The sequence below is a fragment of the Corvus brachyrhynchos genome, unplaced genomic scaffold, assembly GCF_000691975.1.
Source record: "Corvus brachyrhynchos isolate BGI_N302 unplaced genomic scaffold, ASM69197v1 scaffold18, whole genome shotgun sequence".
In the NCBI taxonomy this organism is placed as follows: domain Eukaryota; kingdom Metazoa; phylum Chordata; class Aves; order Passeriformes; family Corvidae; genus Corvus; species Corvus brachyrhynchos.
In genome coordinates this window covers 949033-968325 of record NW_008246064.1, presented here as the reverse complement: position 1 = coordinate 968325, position 19293 = coordinate 949033, and the positions used below count along the sequence as shown (strand labels likewise).

The 19293-nt window shown below is 47.1% G+C and overlaps 1 protein-coding gene across 1 annotated transcript in view; it reads left to right on the top strand.

The window, feature by feature from the left end:
- Positions 1–14454, top strand: part of WNT9A (Wnt family member 9A) — a 19792-nt gene extending 5338 nt beyond the window's left edge. The window contains exon 4 of the mRNA XM_008643096.2: positions 10017–14454. Coding sequence (XP_008641318.2) covers positions 10017–10490 — 474 coding nt within the window. The 3' untranslated portion in view covers positions 10491–14454. The remainder of the gene's footprint in view (positions 1–10016) is intronic.
- Positions 14455–19293: the final 4839 nt, after the last annotated feature.

Sequence of the window (19293 nt, the reverse complement as noted above, 5' to 3'; positions counted from 1 at the left end):
GTCACACCGTTGTGGGGTTTTGGGGGTAATAATGCTGTTCTTGGGTGTGGAATAGGAGTGTTGGATGTGAAATGAATGGAGTGATCCTCCTTCTGGAGGGGAGAAGTCTGAGTTAAGGGATTATGCCCTGTTTTTCACTGTGGCTTCAAGAGTTGTGCGAAACCGTTCGAGAGGGAGCAGAGGGAAAGAAGTGGGACTGTCCAGGTCTAGGAAATGTGAGGTGGGGACAAAGATGCTGGTTTCCCACAGGGACGAGAGTGTTTTACACCACAAAGGGATGGAAAGACAGGTTCCTCAGGCTCACATGAGGTAGGACACAGAGGAAGGGATTTATGCTGCCGCAGCACGTCCTTGAGGGATGCTTCTCTTTCAGCAGTTCAGTAGAGTGTGGACAGCGTAGCATCTCCTTGGCCAGGTTTCTTTAAAACTGGCTGGAGAAACACCTGGGAGGGAACCAGGGTGGAGAGAATAATTTCTGGTTGACCTCAGACTGAAAAGTCCCTTCAGTTTTGTCTTCTGGCAGAAACCTTCCGTGTCACCTAGAGCAGAAGACACTGCTTGGTTGTAGAATCCCTTTTTTTCTTTTCCCATCTTTATCCTCTCTTCCTGCTCTTTACACCTTCCATGAGGCTGCCTGGGGCCTTCCCTGCAGGACTGCCAGAGTTCAGGAAGCATTTGGACAATGCTCTGGGGCACACGGTGTGATTTTTTGGGTTTGTCCTGTGCAGGGCCAGGCTTTGGACTCGATGATCCCTGTGGGTCCCTTCCAGCTCAGCATTTTCTGTGGCTGATGTAAAGGACAAAGTGTCTGCAAGTGCTGGGTCATCCCAGCAAGGGGGGAAAGGAAGGGGCTTTCCACCTTCTCCCATAATCTGCTTGGCCGTACCTAGCCTAGAGTTGCTCCTACACGAAAATCCCTCAGATTGGCCAGCACAGGTGCTTAGGATCAGTGTTTCATTGCACCAACCTCCGAGGGGGACATACTGTAAGGCCAGAAATAGCCCTCGAGCCTTGTTATTGTCTGTGTGATTGGATGCAGGCTTGGGGCTGGGATGGGGGACCTGGGTCTCCAGTTTCCCAGGCAAATGCAGCCCAGCCAGTTGTGCATTCTAGGAATGGCCACCCCAGCTCAGTTGTTGCTGTGTCTATGTATAAAATGGCATTCCTCGCGACGGAATTGGGGCATTGGGGAATGCCACCAGCCAGGGCTGGCCAGCAAAATGTCTCCCCCTCTCCCCACTACCAGATGCTCCTAGACAGCGCTGAGATCAGGATTAGAAATATCCTGGATTTAGCTGGTGTCTGGTTCTGGCTGACAGCTTTCCTGCTCTGGATTAAAGGGCTCAGTGTCTCTGAACTCCTGTGGCAGCTCTTTGACGTGTGGAACGGGCTTTGCAGGATGTGATGGAATTTGTTTCAATCCTTGCGTTGGTTTCTCTGTCTCAACCCTTCCTTTTGGGGTTGACTGTGTGGCAGATGGGACTGGCAATGGAGAAGGTGGCCCAGGGAGGCTGTGATTCCATGCTGGATGTTTCTGTGAGATGTCCTGGCTCTCCTCTCCTTCCAGAGTCACACACTGTAGTCTCATCAAAACCTTCAGGGCTGTGGCTTTAGCTGCCACTGGCAAGTTCTTGTAGCTCCATGAATATCCACCAACAGTGGCGGGGCTAAAATACCTCACTGATGGGTTTGGCCCAACTCCCAGTGTTCCCAATCCCAGGAGCTGCAGTCAGGATGGCCATATGGCTGTAGCCACTCCTGCAGTTAGGATTTGTGTCCTTAATTATCATCTGTGCTCTACACTGCGTGACTTTGAGCTAAACAAACCCCAAGGATCAGCAGGAGGGATTGAACCTTCCCTTCTGTGTCCTGATCCTTGCGAGTTAGCTCCCAGGGGAAGATGCAGGACTCTCCAGCATCCTCTGCCTCCACTTCCCTTGGCACAGGCGGGCTCTGGGCACTGGCAGTGGTTTCACAGTGTAATATCTGCAGCTAAACAGCTGAGTAACAGTTGTGACGGTTGTCCAGACACTGAGAGCCCTCCTGGCAATCCAAGTCACAGACCTTTGCTGCAGGTCAGTGATCCAGCGTTCCTATTTTCGTCCACCCACAACGTGTCTGCCGAATTGGGATTGCTGTCTGACAGCTTTCCTTTGCCTGTTTGCAGCAGCAGTTGAAATGATTTCTCTGCTTGTGCTGCTGGAATGATTCATTGTGCCATGGCGTGGTTGAAAGCCAAGCCAAGCAGCCCACCAGGTTCACAGCACCAGCGGGGAGCCAGGCAGGGAACAAGGGAATGCGGAGAAGGAAGCTTTCAGGAGGGTGGTGGTTGAAGATCAGGAGAACACGCATCTGTATGGTCGGGATACGTGGCCCTAAAGCACTGGCACAATTCGCTGTGTCGCTAAGATGATGATCAGAGATGAGGATCCAGGCTGACTTTGTGACTACCAGGTCAAAGCTTGCAGTGCTTGCTTCAGATTCCAAAATGCTGGAACCAGTTTGAAGCCTGAGCGCTGGCCTTCTTGGTGTGGTGGATGGATTGTCTTTGGCACTGCTTGCTCTCAGGTGTAGATTAATACCAGGTTTGATCTCTGTCCTTCCTCCTGGTCCTACTGGGAGTCTGGGGATCAGAGGATGAGAGTTGCTCAGCAGACATTACTGTTCGGTCCTGCTGAGTTTATGGATATTTTCCTCGAGGAAGGTAGTGAGTTAAATACGATTTTCATCATGTTTTGTTTGTCTTCAGAGAAGCTGCTCACCAACCAACTCGTGCCGTAAAGACTTTGCAACCATTGAGTAGGGTTTGCTCACCCAGTGACTGCAGCAGTCTGAAACCACTTTGGACTAACCTAGAGTGGTTATTGGAAAACAATAACTCATCTGGATTTGATTTGGGGTGGATCAAAGGCAGTACAGGAGTGCAGACAGCCTTGATTTGTGCCATTTTGGAGCTGAACAGTTTGGAACTGGAGCTGCTGCAGTGTGTGGATGTGTGTGTTCGCTGCGGGAGCGGAGAAGTCTCTACTAAAGATACAGCACAAGCTTGGTGGTCCCTCACTGATCCTTTACATGTCATTTTTCCCGTCTAATTACTCCCAACCATGGCAAAACACACAAATAGTCCCTTGAGACCCAGTAGAAAAAGGACCTGTGCTGGACTGACTAATTTGGCAAGCACCCCTCTCCCCTCCTGATCACCACAGCAGTTTCTCCATGGTGTCACACCAGCAAACAATCCCTGTATTTCTACGAGGGTGACATTATCCTATCCCGCCTAGTTTTAGTATCTTTTGGTAGACGTTCTCAATTATGATTTTACTTCTGCTTTTTACAACCTTGATGGGCTGCCTGTAATTTTGCTGCCACCAGTGAAATAACCACTGAACATGTTGTGCCCGTGGTGGCTCACCACGTTATATGATATGACCTCAGTGGTTAATGAAAGGGCGAGCTTGTCTAGTGTGAGGATGAGGTAATTAGACCAGGACTTCTCCAGCCTTCTCTTTATTGAAAAGCAGGAGCTCTGAATAGACCACTTATTAAAAAAGCAATTTCCCTTCCTGTGCCAGATCTACTCTCCCTCATTCAGCCATTCTTTCCGAGGGGTCTTGGGTGGAGAGGGTGTTTTGGGGGGAGATGTGTGTGTGGAGGGGATGGGGGAGAAGTCAACTGTATTAAAGGCCCGTTGCCAGCAATGAAGTTTCTGAGTTATATTAAATGAAGCCCAGGCAGCCTCGCTAAAGCTCTCATCTTCTCTCCATCCTCCCCCCTTTTCCCCCTTGTACACACAAGTGCAGCCCTCTTTTGTAACCCATTAATGAAAAGGCGGAATATTAGAGCACTCAATTAGTTCCACTGGGCTTGAGTAAGTGATGTTTTAATTAAATTTGCCCAGTTTCTCAGCGAAGTATCATTAAACATGACTTTCCAACTCCCTCTCTGGAGCGTTGCTAAGTTTCTTAATCCCAGGAGTGCTGACCTCTTCCAGAGGTATGTCTGGTCAAGCATGTCTTACAGATCCAAGGGGCACAATTAAAGGGGGCTGCTGTTACCCTAGAAAAAAAGAATTATCATGTTCTCAGTGCCTTTTTCCTTCATCCTTCCAGAAGGAGGGACGCGAGCTTTTGCCTGAAGTCTGGCTATAACCACAGCTGTCTCCAGAGTCGAGCATGTTTAAGGCAAAATTATGGGAAGGCAGAAATGGAGAACAAGGTCTCCCTCTAAGCAGTTTCGTGCTTTGAAGCTGGTTCCTTTCATGAGGCTTCACTGTGTTTTTGCACAAGATGTTTTGGTTTGTGCAGACCATGTGTTTCTGAAGGATCATGGAATCCTGGAACGGCTTGGGTTGGAAGGGACCTTAAAGGTCGCCAACCCCCTGCCATGGTCCTTGTCACTCTTGTAGGCTTCAAGTCCAGACCCATCCTGAGACAGCTACACCTGAAACCATCTGGGATGCTCTGGAGAGGATAGTGGGAGGTGCCTGCACTTTCCCTTGCTGTTGACTTGCTTATTTTGGAATTCCATGTGAGGAATGGCTTTCCCCCCCCAGGCGGTGCTGGCAGGGATCTCTCTGGAGGGCTGGAGATGCGCTCTCCATATCAGGGAGATGTTTGCCCAGCTATCATCTGTCTGAGGAGCTTCATGGGCTATCACATAACACGTTATCAGAGCATGCCACCCTCTTCATTTCTGGAGCTCCGTTCGGCAGAGGGGGGAAATTGAGACCCAGAAAGATTAAGTGACTCCCTAAAGGTCACACACAGGCGGAGGGAGGCACAACTCTCCCGTTGCAGAGACAGTGTTTACAAGCACTGACCATCCAGTCTCACACAGTTCCTACTCGTTAGCGTGATTCCAGCCGAGCTCCAGGTTTTGCTGTGCCCTCATGGTGTGTAATCATTGCTGTTTTGGAGCTTAATCCACTTGGTTCATGAAAAAAAAAAAAAAAGAGACACAAAGCATCCTTTGGGGCAGCTTTTTAGGGATGTGTTTGCAGTGAGAAATGGGGCATCGCATGTTTACCAAGGTACAAATCAAACCCAGCAAATAACAGCCTGAGAAGAGCTCTTAATGTACAGATCAGTTTTCAGGGCCACCACTGGTATTAATTGCTGCAGGTTATGACAGGTAGGAATGCCCAGGCATGCTCTCTGGATTTTCCTCTCCTTTCAGGCTGAGATTTGCTCAGCCAAAGCCTTTCTTAGGTCTGGAAATCAATACTCTGGAAAAAAGTTGCTTGCTGTGTCCCGTAAGTGATTGCAGTTGGTTGTTTATGTGGAGCTTTTTTAGCATGGGAAGCATGCTAGGAATACTGAGCATGGGGAAAATACTTCTGAAGTTCTCAATTTTAAGTAGGGTTATGTTGTTCTATGCTTAAATGTTTGTATTTTAATACCTATGTCACTAAAATATGAGTGTTCCTATTTTTTAAAGAAGGAGGGGTGGTGGGAGGGGAAAACTGTTCTGAAAAAGCAGGTTGAGAACAGGCTGAAAAGAAGTTTTTTTTTAACAAGGTAAAAGGAAAACTTGTAACAATCTGTGAAACTTTTATAATCCAGCCAATGGCACTGGCCAGTGTGAAGGGACAAGTCTGATCTTCTGGTTGTGTGTGGGGACCGTGGCTGCTGTCCAAATAAACATTAATACTTGAGCTGAGAGAATGACTAAGCCTATTTAAATTGAAGAGGGCTCTGCGTACGGGGGATGGAAGGGATTGGATTTGTGGGGAAGCATCCCAAAGCCCTTTCCAAAGCCAGGCAAGGCCAGGGCAGGCTTTTTCCTGGATGAGCTGCCTCCGAGGAGGGTTTGCTGCCTCCTCTGTCCCAAACCATAGCGAATGGTTTGAAGCCTTGGAGCCGCAGCCCAGCCATGACGACAGCGGAGCAATAAGCGAGGAATTCCCACGGCTGGGTGTCCGCCCTGGCCTGCTGCTGCCCAGACAAGAGTTGTCTGAAAACCACCGCCAGAGCCCCGTGACCCAGCTGGGAATGAATGGGAATCCTGTCCTCGGCGTTTCAGCTAAAACACTGAGAAATTGTGTGTTGCAGCATGTCTGAGACTGATCATGACGGGGGCACTTAGTCTGAGCTTCGCAGCGCACCATTGTTGGGAGGAAGGATTACATGTTGCATAGCAATGCTCTGCTGTGATCCCCTTTCCCCGTGGCTCCTTGTAAAGCCAGTTGGGAAGGCAGTCCAGCAGCGCTATCTGATTTCCTCCGAGCCGCAAAGCCCAGGAAAAAAATGGTTCTGTCTTGCTTTGTGTTTTCCTCATTCTGCGTTTGTCAGTATTGGGTGCTCTCACAGCAAGGTCAATGGGAATTTGTGTCCCTAAGTCAAGCTAAATAGCTCAAAAATCCTTATTTTCCTCCCAGACTGCTCTGTTTGAGGCTGCCAAACCAGGTGGTTGCTCAGAGGAGAGTGGGAGGACAGAATTTCCATGTGTGATGCCGTCCCTGACCCACCACTTGTCTTTGGCTTTGTTTTCACGGCAGGAGCTCTCCACAGCACACGACACAAAAAGGATGCTCCTTGTTGCTGTTACTCCTGACTTACTACAACCCTGCTGCTGTGTGGTAGCTGTGGAATTGGGGCCATGGGGAGCATGAAATATTTTGTGGCTTGGATTGAAGCTGAGCCATTCTGCAGGTGGCCACGTCCTTGGTGTAGATGAAGTGATTATTCAGTGCTGTGTTCAGAACAGGTGCAGCTCTGTGTAGGATGGCGGTAAATCAGGTTCTGAACTGTGATGAAAAGAAAGCAGGAGCTACTACAGCTCTTGAAATCATGATTTTACATGGTAAAACCTTATTCTTCCTCATGTACCCAAGAGTTTCTTGGGAATAAACCCCACATTATTCTATCCTGGAAGCCCCTCCAGGTTTGAAAGCATGATCCAGACGTTTGTCCCAGGATGCGGCCAGCAAAGCTTTCTCCAACACTGCTCCAAGCAACCTGCTGACTTGGATCAGTCTTGCTCTGCTTCCTGAAGAAATGAGCTGGATTTAAGTGTCTCTGACAGGAGCTCCCAACAAGAGGAGGAGAGGTCGTTGTGGAAGCCAGGGAGCGGGACGAGAACCAGAAGGGTTTTGCCAAGATTCATTTTGGCTCGTGGGTGGTTGGGGCCCGGAGGCAGCAGTTCCCCATCACGCAGCGCCTCGAGGAGCTGCAGCGTGACTGACAGCAGCAGGGGAGGCTGCCTGGGCAGGGAATTTTTCTAGGATTTTCACTCTTGCTGCCTCGTAACATTCTTGAGCCCTTCCCGGTCCTTCCAGGAGAAAGTTTACGGGGCGGTTGGGATGCCCCGCGCTTGCACAGCAGCCATATGAAAACCCACACGCTGGGTTTCATGAACTGGTGCATTCATGGGGATGGGGACAAGGGAAACCTTTGATGCTTTGGTCCACCGGTTCGTGACACCAGAGCTGTCCCAGCCACTGCCTAACAAGTCAGAAACGAGATAGAAACGAGTCAGGGAAATCCAGACTGGGATTCGTGAGGGACTTTGAGTCCAGATGAGGAGAAAGAATTAATCTACCTAAATATACTTATTAGTAACCATTGGGAGACCTTTATGCTGCTGGAGGGACAGCTGTTGTGAGGAGAATGTTTTGAAGCACCTCAATTAGTGCAAGGTGGTGAGATTTAGACACCTGAGTTTCGCCCAGAGGGTGGGGTTCCGCTCACAGAATCCCCTGGAACTGAGGTGCTTCTATGTGAGCTAGGTCCCCAGGCTCCTGTTGGTGATGGAGATGTGCTCAGCACAGTCAGTGGAGCCTGGAGACCTGTTCAGTGGAGCAGGTGTTTGCCTGACTGCAGGGTCCTCTCCTGCTTTGGCTCCCCTGACTCCGACAGCAGTTCCAAGGTGTTTCTCAAACTGAGGTGTTTAAACTCAAGTGTTTGCCTGGGTGAGGTCAACCCTGGCTGGCTGGTGTGCTTCAAGTGCCTAAACCTACATGCATATACCTGACTGAAGGTCTTCTGCCATCAGCCAGCTGCCAAGCCATCGGGATCAGGTTTTCCAACACGTGTTGGGCTGTATCCCCCAGCCCCACATGGATCCTTGGCCACAGTGCTCCCGCAACGTCAGCTCTCCCGTGGAGCTCAGGAGAGGTGGCTCCTGACAAGAACAGCACCAGCTCCAGGTTCCCTTCCTGAGTTCCATGACCCTGTCTTGTTCAGTCAGCTCCAAGTCCAGGAGCATGACTACAAGCTGAGCCAGTTGCCGTTGGTTTCTTGCTTTCCCAACTCCTGTACAATACGGGTTGTCGCCTTTTCCAGGTGGAGCAGATGCAAATGCGCTGGGGGAGGAGGAAGGGTTGAGGAAAGCCTGAACTGATGAATGACTGCAGTGTGCAGCTCTTTCCCAAGTATCCCAGCAATTTCTGCCCGTTTTGCTGATGGTGTGGGCATGAAATCAGGTGGAGGAACTTTGTTTCACACGAACTCAGCTCTCACTTCTGGACAAGCAGTGAAACGGGACTTCACACAAGGGAGGGCGTGGGTGAGGGTTGGGGTTTTCCCCCCCCCTCGGTGTTGAAATGTGTTCTGCACGCTTTTGTCTGACATTGTGGGATTTCTTGTGGACTTGGCGAGACACTTTGGCACACAAAGCGTGACAGCCCTTACCCGAGCCATCCCAGCTGAGCACTATAACCAGCAACACATCTCCCCCTGTAACCCGTCACCGCTTTGAATGCTACTGTGTATTATTGGATTGCACTTGCAAAGGTCTTGGCTGTCCCAGGAATGAAGTGTGACCATTGGACGGGCTCTGCTGAAGGCTGTATTATGCATATTGTCTTTCTAAAAACGTTTCTGGAATATCACAATTGGGCCAGGCCCCAATTCAGAGTCCATGACCTATTGCATGGTCACACATGGGGCTCGGCAGGATTTGTGCAGCCAAATAATTAAGGACTGGCTGGTCAGGAAATGGACTGGAGCCAGTCCTCTGCTGTCAGGAGGCCACAACGTAGGCAGATGCCATCATGGGCATGGGGAGAGGTTGTTTTCTTCTTTTTTACGTACCGTAGATGCCCAAAGGAAGGGCACTTCCAACAGGACCTTGTCAGGACCCAGCTCTGTAAAACAAACTCTGTTTTCACCTGGCTGTTTTAAGGGGTGGTTGTACCTTACCCATTTAAAGTCAAAATAAAACCTAATTTTGGGGAGGGGGCAGGGAGGGAGAATTAGAAATATAAATTTGTGTTTATAATCTGGACAAAATGTGGGGTATCTGTGGCGGTCCAAATAACATCTCTGCTCTCGTGTTGCCCATGGAGGTATCCCAGGTGTAAATCTCTCTCTGGAGAAGGGGAGCTGGAACATTCCAATGCTGTTTCTAAGGAGATGGATGTGGCCTTGTGCCGTGAAGCTTCTTCATTGCAGCTTCTGAACTGTACTTCATTGATGTGAAAAGGATGGGATCCTTTGTTTAGCATCAGTCAGTTGATGATGCTAAACAAAGATTGCTTCTGCTTGTAAAGATCAGTCAGTTGATGATGCTAAACAAAGATTGCTTCTGTTCTGGGTTTGGGGTACTGTGGTAAGGAGAAGGTTCCTACTGTCCACGCTCCTGTTCTGGAGCATGTGCCACCCCACCCCTTTCCACCAAACCAACTTCCTCCACTTTTGTTATATCTTATACTTACTCTTGACAAGGATAAACAGGTGTTAAAATATGTATTCATCTCTTAGTTGCATCACAGTTTCAGATCTCCACGTACACAGTGAGTGGCAGCACTGGACAATCTTTGTACACCTTTGTAGTATCATTAATTAGCCAATTAAGCAAAGTTCTTGCAGGTAAATGTCATGATCGGTGAACTAAGAGCCTTTTGAAATAAGTATTTCCTGTAGGATGTGTTTTCCGTCTGCTTCCAACAGATACTTTTTGTATTGTCATCAACTTTGTGTCCCTGAAGCGCCTTCTAGAAAATGTTGTGTTTTACTTGGTGTCTTGATTTCTTCTGCCATGACTGATTCTCTTTGGGGCCGTGTGTGTGTCTGCAGGTCATCAAAGCCGGTGTGGAGACCACCTGCAAATGCCACGGCGTGTCCGGGTCCTGCACCGTCCGGACGTGCTGGAGGCAGCTCTCCCCCTTCCACGAGATCGGGAAGCAGCTGAAGCAGAAGTACGAGACCTCGCTCAAGGTGGGCAGCACCACCAACGAGGCCACGGGGGAAGGCGACATCTCCCCGCCTAAAAAATCCATCCCCGGCCACAGCGATCAAATCCCAAGGACTACGGATCTCGTCTACATTGACGACTCCCCGAGCTTCTGCCTGATGAGTCGCTATTCCCCCGGGACCTCGGGACGGAAGTGTTACAAGGACAAGAACTGCGACAGCATCTGCTGCGGCCGGGGGCACAACACGCAGAGCCGGGTGGTGACGCGCCCGTGCCAGTGCCAGGTGCGTTGGTGCTGCTACGTGGAGTGCAAGCAGTGCACCCAGAGAGAGGAGGTTTACACCTGCAAGGACTGACATGACCTGCGGCCTCTGCTGCACGGCCACCCCCGGGGACGGGCCAGCTTGGAGAACTGCCTATGGAGACAAACAGGGTTTGATTGACCTTCTGGGATCTGGAAGCTGTGTTGAGACATAAGCACTTTGTAGGGTACAGGTGACCCAGCTGTGTTGCTGTTTTGGTTTTTTCTGTTTTGTTTTGTTTTTTTGTTTTGTTTTTCCTGTAGACTGAATTTTCATGAGGTCCAACCATGTGGAAATAAGTGCCTGTCACACTGGGGTTAGACACCAGTTGACCTTCACCTTCGTCGTCTACGCAGTTTGATGGATCATTTCTCCTTGGAACATTGTTTCAGCCATCCTCCATGAACTCCTGGGCTAAGATATTCCCTTTGGCATAAATATCCTGTACTTCTTTATTCCTGGAGCTCACCCAACTGCTTAGAGAGCTGAGCAGATACAAAAGATCTTTCTGCTTTGAGCGTGGGAAGCGGCCACTTATTTCTCCTAAAACTGGAGAGGGATTTATAGGGAATGATGGGTTCTTCCAGTGGAGTTTCTGCACATGGAGCAAACCAGGCTCTGACAAAGAGACCCGCTGGGAGCATCAGCTCTTTAATGACAGCTCCGTATCCGCGTGCGTTGTCACCAAGTGCAGCTCGAAAACGTTGGGTCCACCACGCTGCAGATGGAAATAGAGCCAAGAAAAGAGGTTGGGAAGACAGCAGAACACCAGACGTGCCTGTCCCGTTCAGTCCAATCCCATGTTCTTTATTTAAAACAATTCCCCCAAATGCAGGTTCTTTAGCACTATCGCTGTCTTAAATTTAATTGGTTTTCTTTTTTTTTTAAACCACTAGATACTTTTGTTTCATTTTCACTTCGCGCATGATTTATTCTTCTCTCCTCTTCCCACCTCTTGCTGATGGAATTCACCCTGTGGTAACTGCTTCAGAAATCTCAACTGGAACTTGTTGAGTCTTACGCCAGCTGAATTTGGACGTGTTTCTCTTGAGCAGAACAAGAGAAATCTGAGTGCATCTTGGAACCCGGGGCTGTCTTGCGTTGTGGAGCAGCCGTTGTGGCCTGGATCAGACCTCTGGAGGAGCTGACTTTTCTTTCCTAGGTCATCATTCCATTTACTCTAAACCATGGCAGTGGTACATGACACAAGCTGTATGTAAACCCTATGACCTTAAGATGATTTTTTTTTTTTTTTAACCACTAGATCGAAAACTGTATTTTAAAAACACGTCTGCTAAATCCTACCAAACTCGTGGATTTGGAATAACCAATCAACACAGAGACAACCTGAGAGAAGCCAGAAATTTGACTGCAGGGCTTGATCACTCCAACGCTGTGAAACACGTGGCAACCTCCAGCATTTCTTTTTCCCTGGGAAGAGGAGATTTACAATCCAGGACTTGATGTGCCAATATTCTTCATATAAAAGTGGATTGGAGGCAGCCAGCGAATGCCTGAACAAAACTTTCTGAGGAAAAAATGGGGAGCAGAGGGTGTTTTGTTTGATTTTTGGTAGCAATTTTTTGCTTGTCCAGTAGTAGCAATTTCCACCGAGTTTCTATAAGCCATTGATCTGGTGTTCAAAAGAGGACATTTTCAGCCAGTAGTAAAAATTAGCAAAACAAAATGAGAGCAATTTCCCAAGATGGACCATTCTTTTTCAAAGTCTTTTTTTCATTATTTTTATTTAATTTTTAATTTTCCCCTCCCCAACTGTAGCCACTAATATTTAAGCTGTTCATGTGCATCTACTGGGAAGAGAAAAGCTAGATTTTGGGTTTTCTTGGTAACAAGTACCTGCAGTCCAGCCTGCCTCGTTGGCATCAAATCTTGAGGTGGGGGCATGGGGAGGGACAGGGTGTTACTGTTTAATAGCACCATGGTCCTGCAAAGTGAAGCAAAATGTCTCTTTTTTGGTGTTTCTTTATTTGCTGTACAATTCTGGAGGTTGGGATAATGCTGGAGGAGGAGGAGGTGGAATCCACACATGGAATTCCCACCTTCCACCCCGGCAAAGCACCGGGAAGGTCTCGCAGCTTTTGGGAAAGTCACCCCCGAGCAGTTTATCTAATGGTTTAAAAAATAAATTGCCTAGAAACCTATTATTCAGTGTGTATATATAGATATATATACACACCCTGACACATAAATATATATATATATATAAATATTGAACATTTATTTATTGTAAAGCCCTTCAGAAGGACCTTCGTATGGTTTCAATGTGGTATTGTGTTAATTCTCTTTCTCCCTCTGCCTCTCTCTCTCACACATATGTGCAAACTCACTGTTACATTTTTGTGTGTGCTAGAATAGCTCTTCCCCTCCCAAGTAAAGCCAGATCCAAACCTGCTCAAAACAGGAATTTTGAGGTCTGAATTACTATTTCTGGTTCCATTCTTTTTTCTTTTTTTTTTCTTCTTCTTTTTTTTCTTTTTTTTTTTAAAAAACATCTGTTCCTAATTAAAGGATGGGCCGCAATTTACGTGCATTATTATTATTATTATTAATTATTATTATTATTATTGTTATATTTAAACCATGGGCCTCATTTTCCTCCTCTTCGCTGGTGTCTCTGTCTCCGTTGACCTCGCTGGAGTAACTCCACATTGCACTGGTGTGAGAGGAGAGTGAGTCCCTAGAAGCAGAAGAGGAGGGGAGTGTTGGCATGGATATCCTGGCAGAGAAAATGCCGGGATGGGATGGGATGGGATGGGATGGGATGGGATGGGATAGGGAAGCTTGGTGTGTTTGGCAGTGTTGGGGAGAGAGAGATGGGTGGGAAATAAGGCAGATTGTCCAAGCTTGACTAGAAGAAAGCAGCAAAGAGTGAATGAACTACTGAGTGAAAGAGCTCTTCTGTGTATTATAACTCACGCACTGAAGCCTGGATGCTTTCTGTAAGTATTTTAAAAAAAAAAAAAAAAAAAAAGACAAAAAAAAAGACAAAAAAAATTAATAACAAAAAAAACCACCACAAATTGTATTTATGTTCATGTGGATATATTACTTGCCTGTTATATATTGTAAATAGCAAGGTTTATTCTCCTGTGGTTAAAAAAAAAAATTATAAATAACTAAATAGTAGCGAGGCACATGTGTTAAATGTATAGGCAGTGTATAAAATATACTAACACTCTGAAATCAGGAGAACTTGTCTTCTTGGCCTTTTGACCTAGGGTGGTAAAACAAATGTGGGTTATTTTTCTTCTCCCCCCTGCACCACGCTGTGGGTGTGTTTTGGGTGGGGGGTCTTTAGTTCCAGTGTTTTCCAGTGTTTGCCTTATCGTCAAAGAAGGAATGGGGGGAAAAGCCTCCTTTTGGAAAAATCCAGTGGAGCTTTAGTAGGAGATGGGAGAGAAGATGTCAAACTGTCTCAAAACCCTTTGAAGTGCTAGGCCTGGGTTTTCTGATGGTGAGAGGTTTGTTGGAGTTGAATTAACTTGTGGAGTAGGAACCTTGTCCTTGGGCTACTCCATCCACAAGTCTGGAAAACCCTAAATAAGAGACTGGGAACTCCTGTATAAAACAGGTCCTGTAAAACCTTTTTGTCCCAGCTGGATTAAACTGGATTTTTCCAGAGGGGCTGATTCTGCCACACCATTGGATCTCCAGTGCAATTCAATGAAGTTGCTCAGTTTTGTAAAACTACTTCAGCAGTGCATTTGGGTCCCTGAACTTTTTCATGGTGTCATTTCATATCTATAAAAAGAAAAGTGCAAAACAACTTTCCCCCTTTTGTTGTCCCCAGAGAAACAGGATTTTGCTCAGATGTAACTGGAGAAGGATGGATGGGTGGAGGGGAGATCTCTGGTTCCTGACCCCCTTTCACCCCCTGTCCCCCCACAAATGTCAAAGTGTTGGTTCTCCTAAGCTGATCCAGCCAGATCAGTTTTGGGGGTGGGGGGGGGAGGGGGTGCAACCATTATTTATATAACTTTTTTATTAATTTTTTTAAAAAGAGAAGCTAGCTGATGGAAGAATATTTTTATTGAATAGTGCATTTTAGTTATGTCAGAAATATAAAAAAAATATATATATAATATTTTTGTAAACAAGGCAAACTGAAAACGTTTGCTGTTTTATATTAGAATTTTCTATTAAAAGAAATAAAAACCCACAGAAATAATTGTTGCACCCGTCATCTGTTTTTTAACGAGCTTCTATTCTGTGTGACTGACTCATTTATGCCGGATGTGGAGAAATGCAAAACAAGTCCTAAACATTACGTTCTCCTTATCTTCCAGCTATCGAAACCTCCAGTTGGTGAAACAAGCAGTGTTTAATCAACGGGGGATTTTTAATTATTATCATTATTAACACTAAAAATGAGTTATGAAAAATGAGTAGCTTGTAATGGAAATATAAAAAAATCTACCCCAAAATATCAAGTTTATCCTTTTTTAACTGAATATCCTGATTTGGAGATGGGTCTGGATGGAGGAAATCCCAAATGTATTTGCAGTAACTGGGGATTTGCCACTGAGCTCAGTTGGCCTGGGAAGAAACGACTCTTAAAAGGTGGTTGGGGAAAATAAAACCATAATCAGAGTACATGGGATGGTTAAATGAAAAGGACCAAATTCCAGGCTTGACCCAACACAAGCAACTTTTATCTCTTTGAATGGGGCAGTGTGAACCTGGGGAGCTGGGGATTTGATCTGCCGTGGTTCAGGAAGTTTGTCCTTCACCTTGGGAAGCAGGGAATGATTTATGGGCCCCCTGTTTTTTAAAGGAACTTCTGGGATTGCTGGTTTGGAGACCTGAGCAGGGGCTAAAATAATTTCTGAGGAGTTTTTGTTGTCAACCAGCCCGTTGACATCTGCCTTCCTTCAGCCCAGGTCTGGAATTCCTTTGTCCATCGTTTTTTAGCTGCCCTGTTTTAGGGAACATACAGTCGGGTGCTTTGGCTGGGGTAGGGTTGGATGAGACCCCAGATGAAGGGACAGATTTCTCAAGGGTACTTCCATGGAGTAGATGCTGCTTAAGGTGATTTTCTGGTGGATTATGGTGCCTGTGAAAAATTCCTCAGTTGATGCTGCAGTAAAATCCGGTCTGTTCCATACCCGATGGAACAGGTGCAGTAAAGCTCCTCATTCCCAGTTTATCCAGCTCTGCGGGCACATCTGCTGGGTTGAGTCTGGCTTCTGTGGCCAGCTCATCCTGGATTTCAGTTTTTAGGATGCTAATTAGGTGATGACTTTTAGAAAGTGACGTTTTCCCACAAGAAATCCAAGATACGGCCTTTCTGGACCACATTGCTCAGTATGGCACAGGATCAGGTCCAGAGGAATCATGGAATGTTTGGGGTTGGAAGGGACCTTAAAGATCATCTCACTCCAGCCTCCTGGTTGAATCTGGTCAATCTCTGGCCATGAATATTACCATTGAATAGCTTTCAGATTTCTTTTTCACTGACTAACATTGGATTTGACCAAATTATTTACAAGTTCCACAAACAGAATATTTCTGAACAGACCAACCACCAAAAAAAATTTTAAAAAAAGGGAATCTCGAGGTTTTGTGGGTGGGGAGGAAAAGAAAATGGATTTGGCAGCACAGTGTACCTCTGGCTTCCTGTAACTGCAATTCCTCAGGTGCAGGGAGTGAGTGGGGTGTGAGACCAGAAGTGACTCGGACACATCGAGTTCACCTGTCAGGGGAAACGTCGGAATTCTGCCTTTTTCTCAGTTGTTGCTGAGTGTGTTCAGAAATGGGGAAAATCCTTCTTAGCACTGGGCAAGGTGAGCCAAAAGGACAGGAGATCCCTCCCCTCAGGAATGTTGGGAAAGGTGTTGGCATTGATGTGCAATGGGTCTGGAATCATCCCCCCTTAGACAAGGAGCCCGTGGTCGACAATCAGTGGAGGCACCTCTGGGAGGTGCTTGGCCCATGTGGAGGTGCCAGTTTTCCCTGCTGACAGTAGAAGGGGATAAAGACACCCAGGTTAAGAGAGGTGGGACTGAATTCAGGAAAATCGAGATATGTGCGGATAATCCTTCCAGCTCCCCTTGGGCACGAACCCATCTGGAACAGCCACCACCAAACCAGCCCAGGAATTTCCCTTGGACCACCCCATCTTTAACAATTTGAAGCATTTTTTTTTTAACAATCTCACGCCGGAATGTAAAGTCTAGGATTTGTTTTGCACACCTGGGATGGCATTTCCTTTTAAAGGGAGGTGGGAATACTAACATGAAGGATTAGTATTTTTCTTGTTTTTCTTTTTTGTTTTGTTTTGTTTATTTTCCAATGTCTTATGGGAGCCTAAGTTATTTTTCTCTACCTCATATGTACAGCTTGTAGGTATAAATCTGATTCTGAGTGACTGTTGAGAATGTATTTAAGTTATTTAACATCTTTGTATAACAAAAAAAAAGAAAAAAAAAAGCCAGAACAAATGAAACAATAAATGTATTTTAAATTATACTTGAAGCGTGCGCCTCTTTCTTCACATCTGTTGGGAAAGCCTGTGTCCAGTGGTTGTGGGAGACCCTTCCTTCAGCCTTCTTCCTAAACATAAGCCTGGCCTTGGGGCTAATTTAAGCCCCAAAAGTGGTGCCCTGAGCTGCAGAAATGCCTCTCCATCCATTTTACGTGTGTTAGACAAGCTCAGGAGGCTGAGGGACTCCATCAGCTTCCCATGGGATTCCATGGCCGTCATACTTTGCTGGAGAAGTCAGGATACCTTGGCACAGTGTCACTGTCAGGATGTGATTCCAAAATAACTGGCTGGAGCTCAGAATAGGTTGGATGTGGCCAAATTTAGTCTGGGTGAATGACAACAATTAAAAAAATTGTTGTTATCCCAGGCTGCACATCGACTTGCTTGATCAAATGTCCTTTTCTTCACAATGGATCCCTGGAACTGTTTAGTTCCTCAGAGTCATTGCAGCTCAGCTTTAAATTACTGACTTGGGAGGGACCCACAAGGATCATCCAGTCCAACTCCTGACACCCCAACAGCCCCACCCTGGGCATCCCTGGCAGCGCTGTCCAAACGCTCCTGGAGCTCTGGCAGCCTCGGGGCCGGGACCATTCCCTGGGGAGCCTGGGCAGTGCCCAGCACCCTCTGGGGGGAGAACCTTTCCCTGATATCCAGCCTAAACCTTGGACCAAGATGATCTTTAAGGTCCCCTCCAACCCAGATCATTGTATGATTCCATTACTTTGAAAACTCTGACTTGCATTTCCAAAGGTTTTCCCAAAGTCCCTTTGGTTTTCCGATTCTCTCCTTCCCATGTACACAAAATTCTTGCATTCATTCATTTATTTTACCTTCCAGACTCATTTCCCGCGGTGGGAAAAGCACCCTGGCTTTTAGTCCACCCTTTCAGAGCTGGTTCCTTTCCACAGAATCAGCGCTGCTCATCCTCAAACAGAAATGCTGATCTTCATCCAGACTGTGCTGCTGTTGGGATGGCATCCCCCTCTTGTTCTCCTCACAGATTATTATCCACCCAAGGAAATGTTTACTAAATCAGGGGAAACTCTGCACAACCAATGCTCCTCCTGCTTTTGCTTTGCTTTGTCCCTCCTTGTGATGAGAAATATCAGCTCGAAGCTCTGTGGAACCAGGCCAGCACTTTGGTGCGGTGGCCTCTTAACCCCGTGATTCTGTATGTTCCCCTGTTCCCTCCCTGGCCTTGGCCCCTCCCTCGGTTTCTCCCTATTTGCTCCTGTCCCCCAACCCCACCCAGGGACCGCCCCTGGGCCCCCAACAAAAGCACCCCTCACCCAGCTCATGCTGTCTCTCTACCTCTGAACAGTGCGGGGACAAGATGTGGTTAAAGCCATCTGAAACCCTCCTGAGAGCCCCTTCTCTGCCTTCCTTGCCATCCACTGCATTGCAATGCTGCTGGCTGCCGGAGCCAGATCCGAAATGGACTCTGGGGTGTGATTAATCGCATGGCCCTGGGAAACCCTCGCTGAGCTCTCAGGGAGCAGCAGCCTGCTAGGCAGAGTCCAGTGGTTACAACACTTTGGTCCAGGTATTTTTCATACAATCATGGAATGGTTTGGATTGGAAGGGAGCTCAAGGATTATCTAATTCCCATGCCCCTGCCATGGGCACCTTCCACTAAACCAGGCTGCTCAGTTTTTAAACCAGAAGAGCGGATGATTTGAGATGATGGGATGGGAGATGGATCTGCCTCTGGTTTGCTTCCCACCAAACCCTGCAGGGACACCCTGCCTTCTTCAGCTTCCCAACTGACCTCCCATTTACACTTCCTGGCAGTTGGGTAATGGGAACTCGCAGGTTTGGAACCTCACAGGCAGCCTGGGCAGCCCCTTAAAGAGCTGCTAATGGGAGTCGTAAAGCCGCAGGAGCCGAGGATGTGGCAGCGTTTTGACAGCTGTTCCCGCAGAGGAAGTGGGTGAAGCGAGAATGCATTGTAAGAATTTGGGATTAAAACAAGTATCAGATGAGACATTTCACCTCCAGAAAAATAAAATAGGTTTCTTGCCCCCTCCTTCTCTCCCGTTGTTTTCCTCAGTGTCACTGTGATGTCTTGAAGGTGGTTTCAGCCTGCAGCTGTGGATGTGCTGAGCAAAAGGGGAGCATGAGAAGTAAAATCCAGTATAAACAGAGGTGCCTTTAGCTTAGAAAGAAACAATGACTTGCCTGAATCTCTTACAAGCTTCCAGCTACACTGAGGAAAGTGTTTTGTGTGGAATTGTTTGCTAGGAAACCAATGACTGAGCACAGGTGAGTGTTGAAAAGCATGTGACCAAAAACATAGAATGAGGGGAAAGAGAGAGAAAAACAATGAGGGGACAAATTTTATACAGAGCT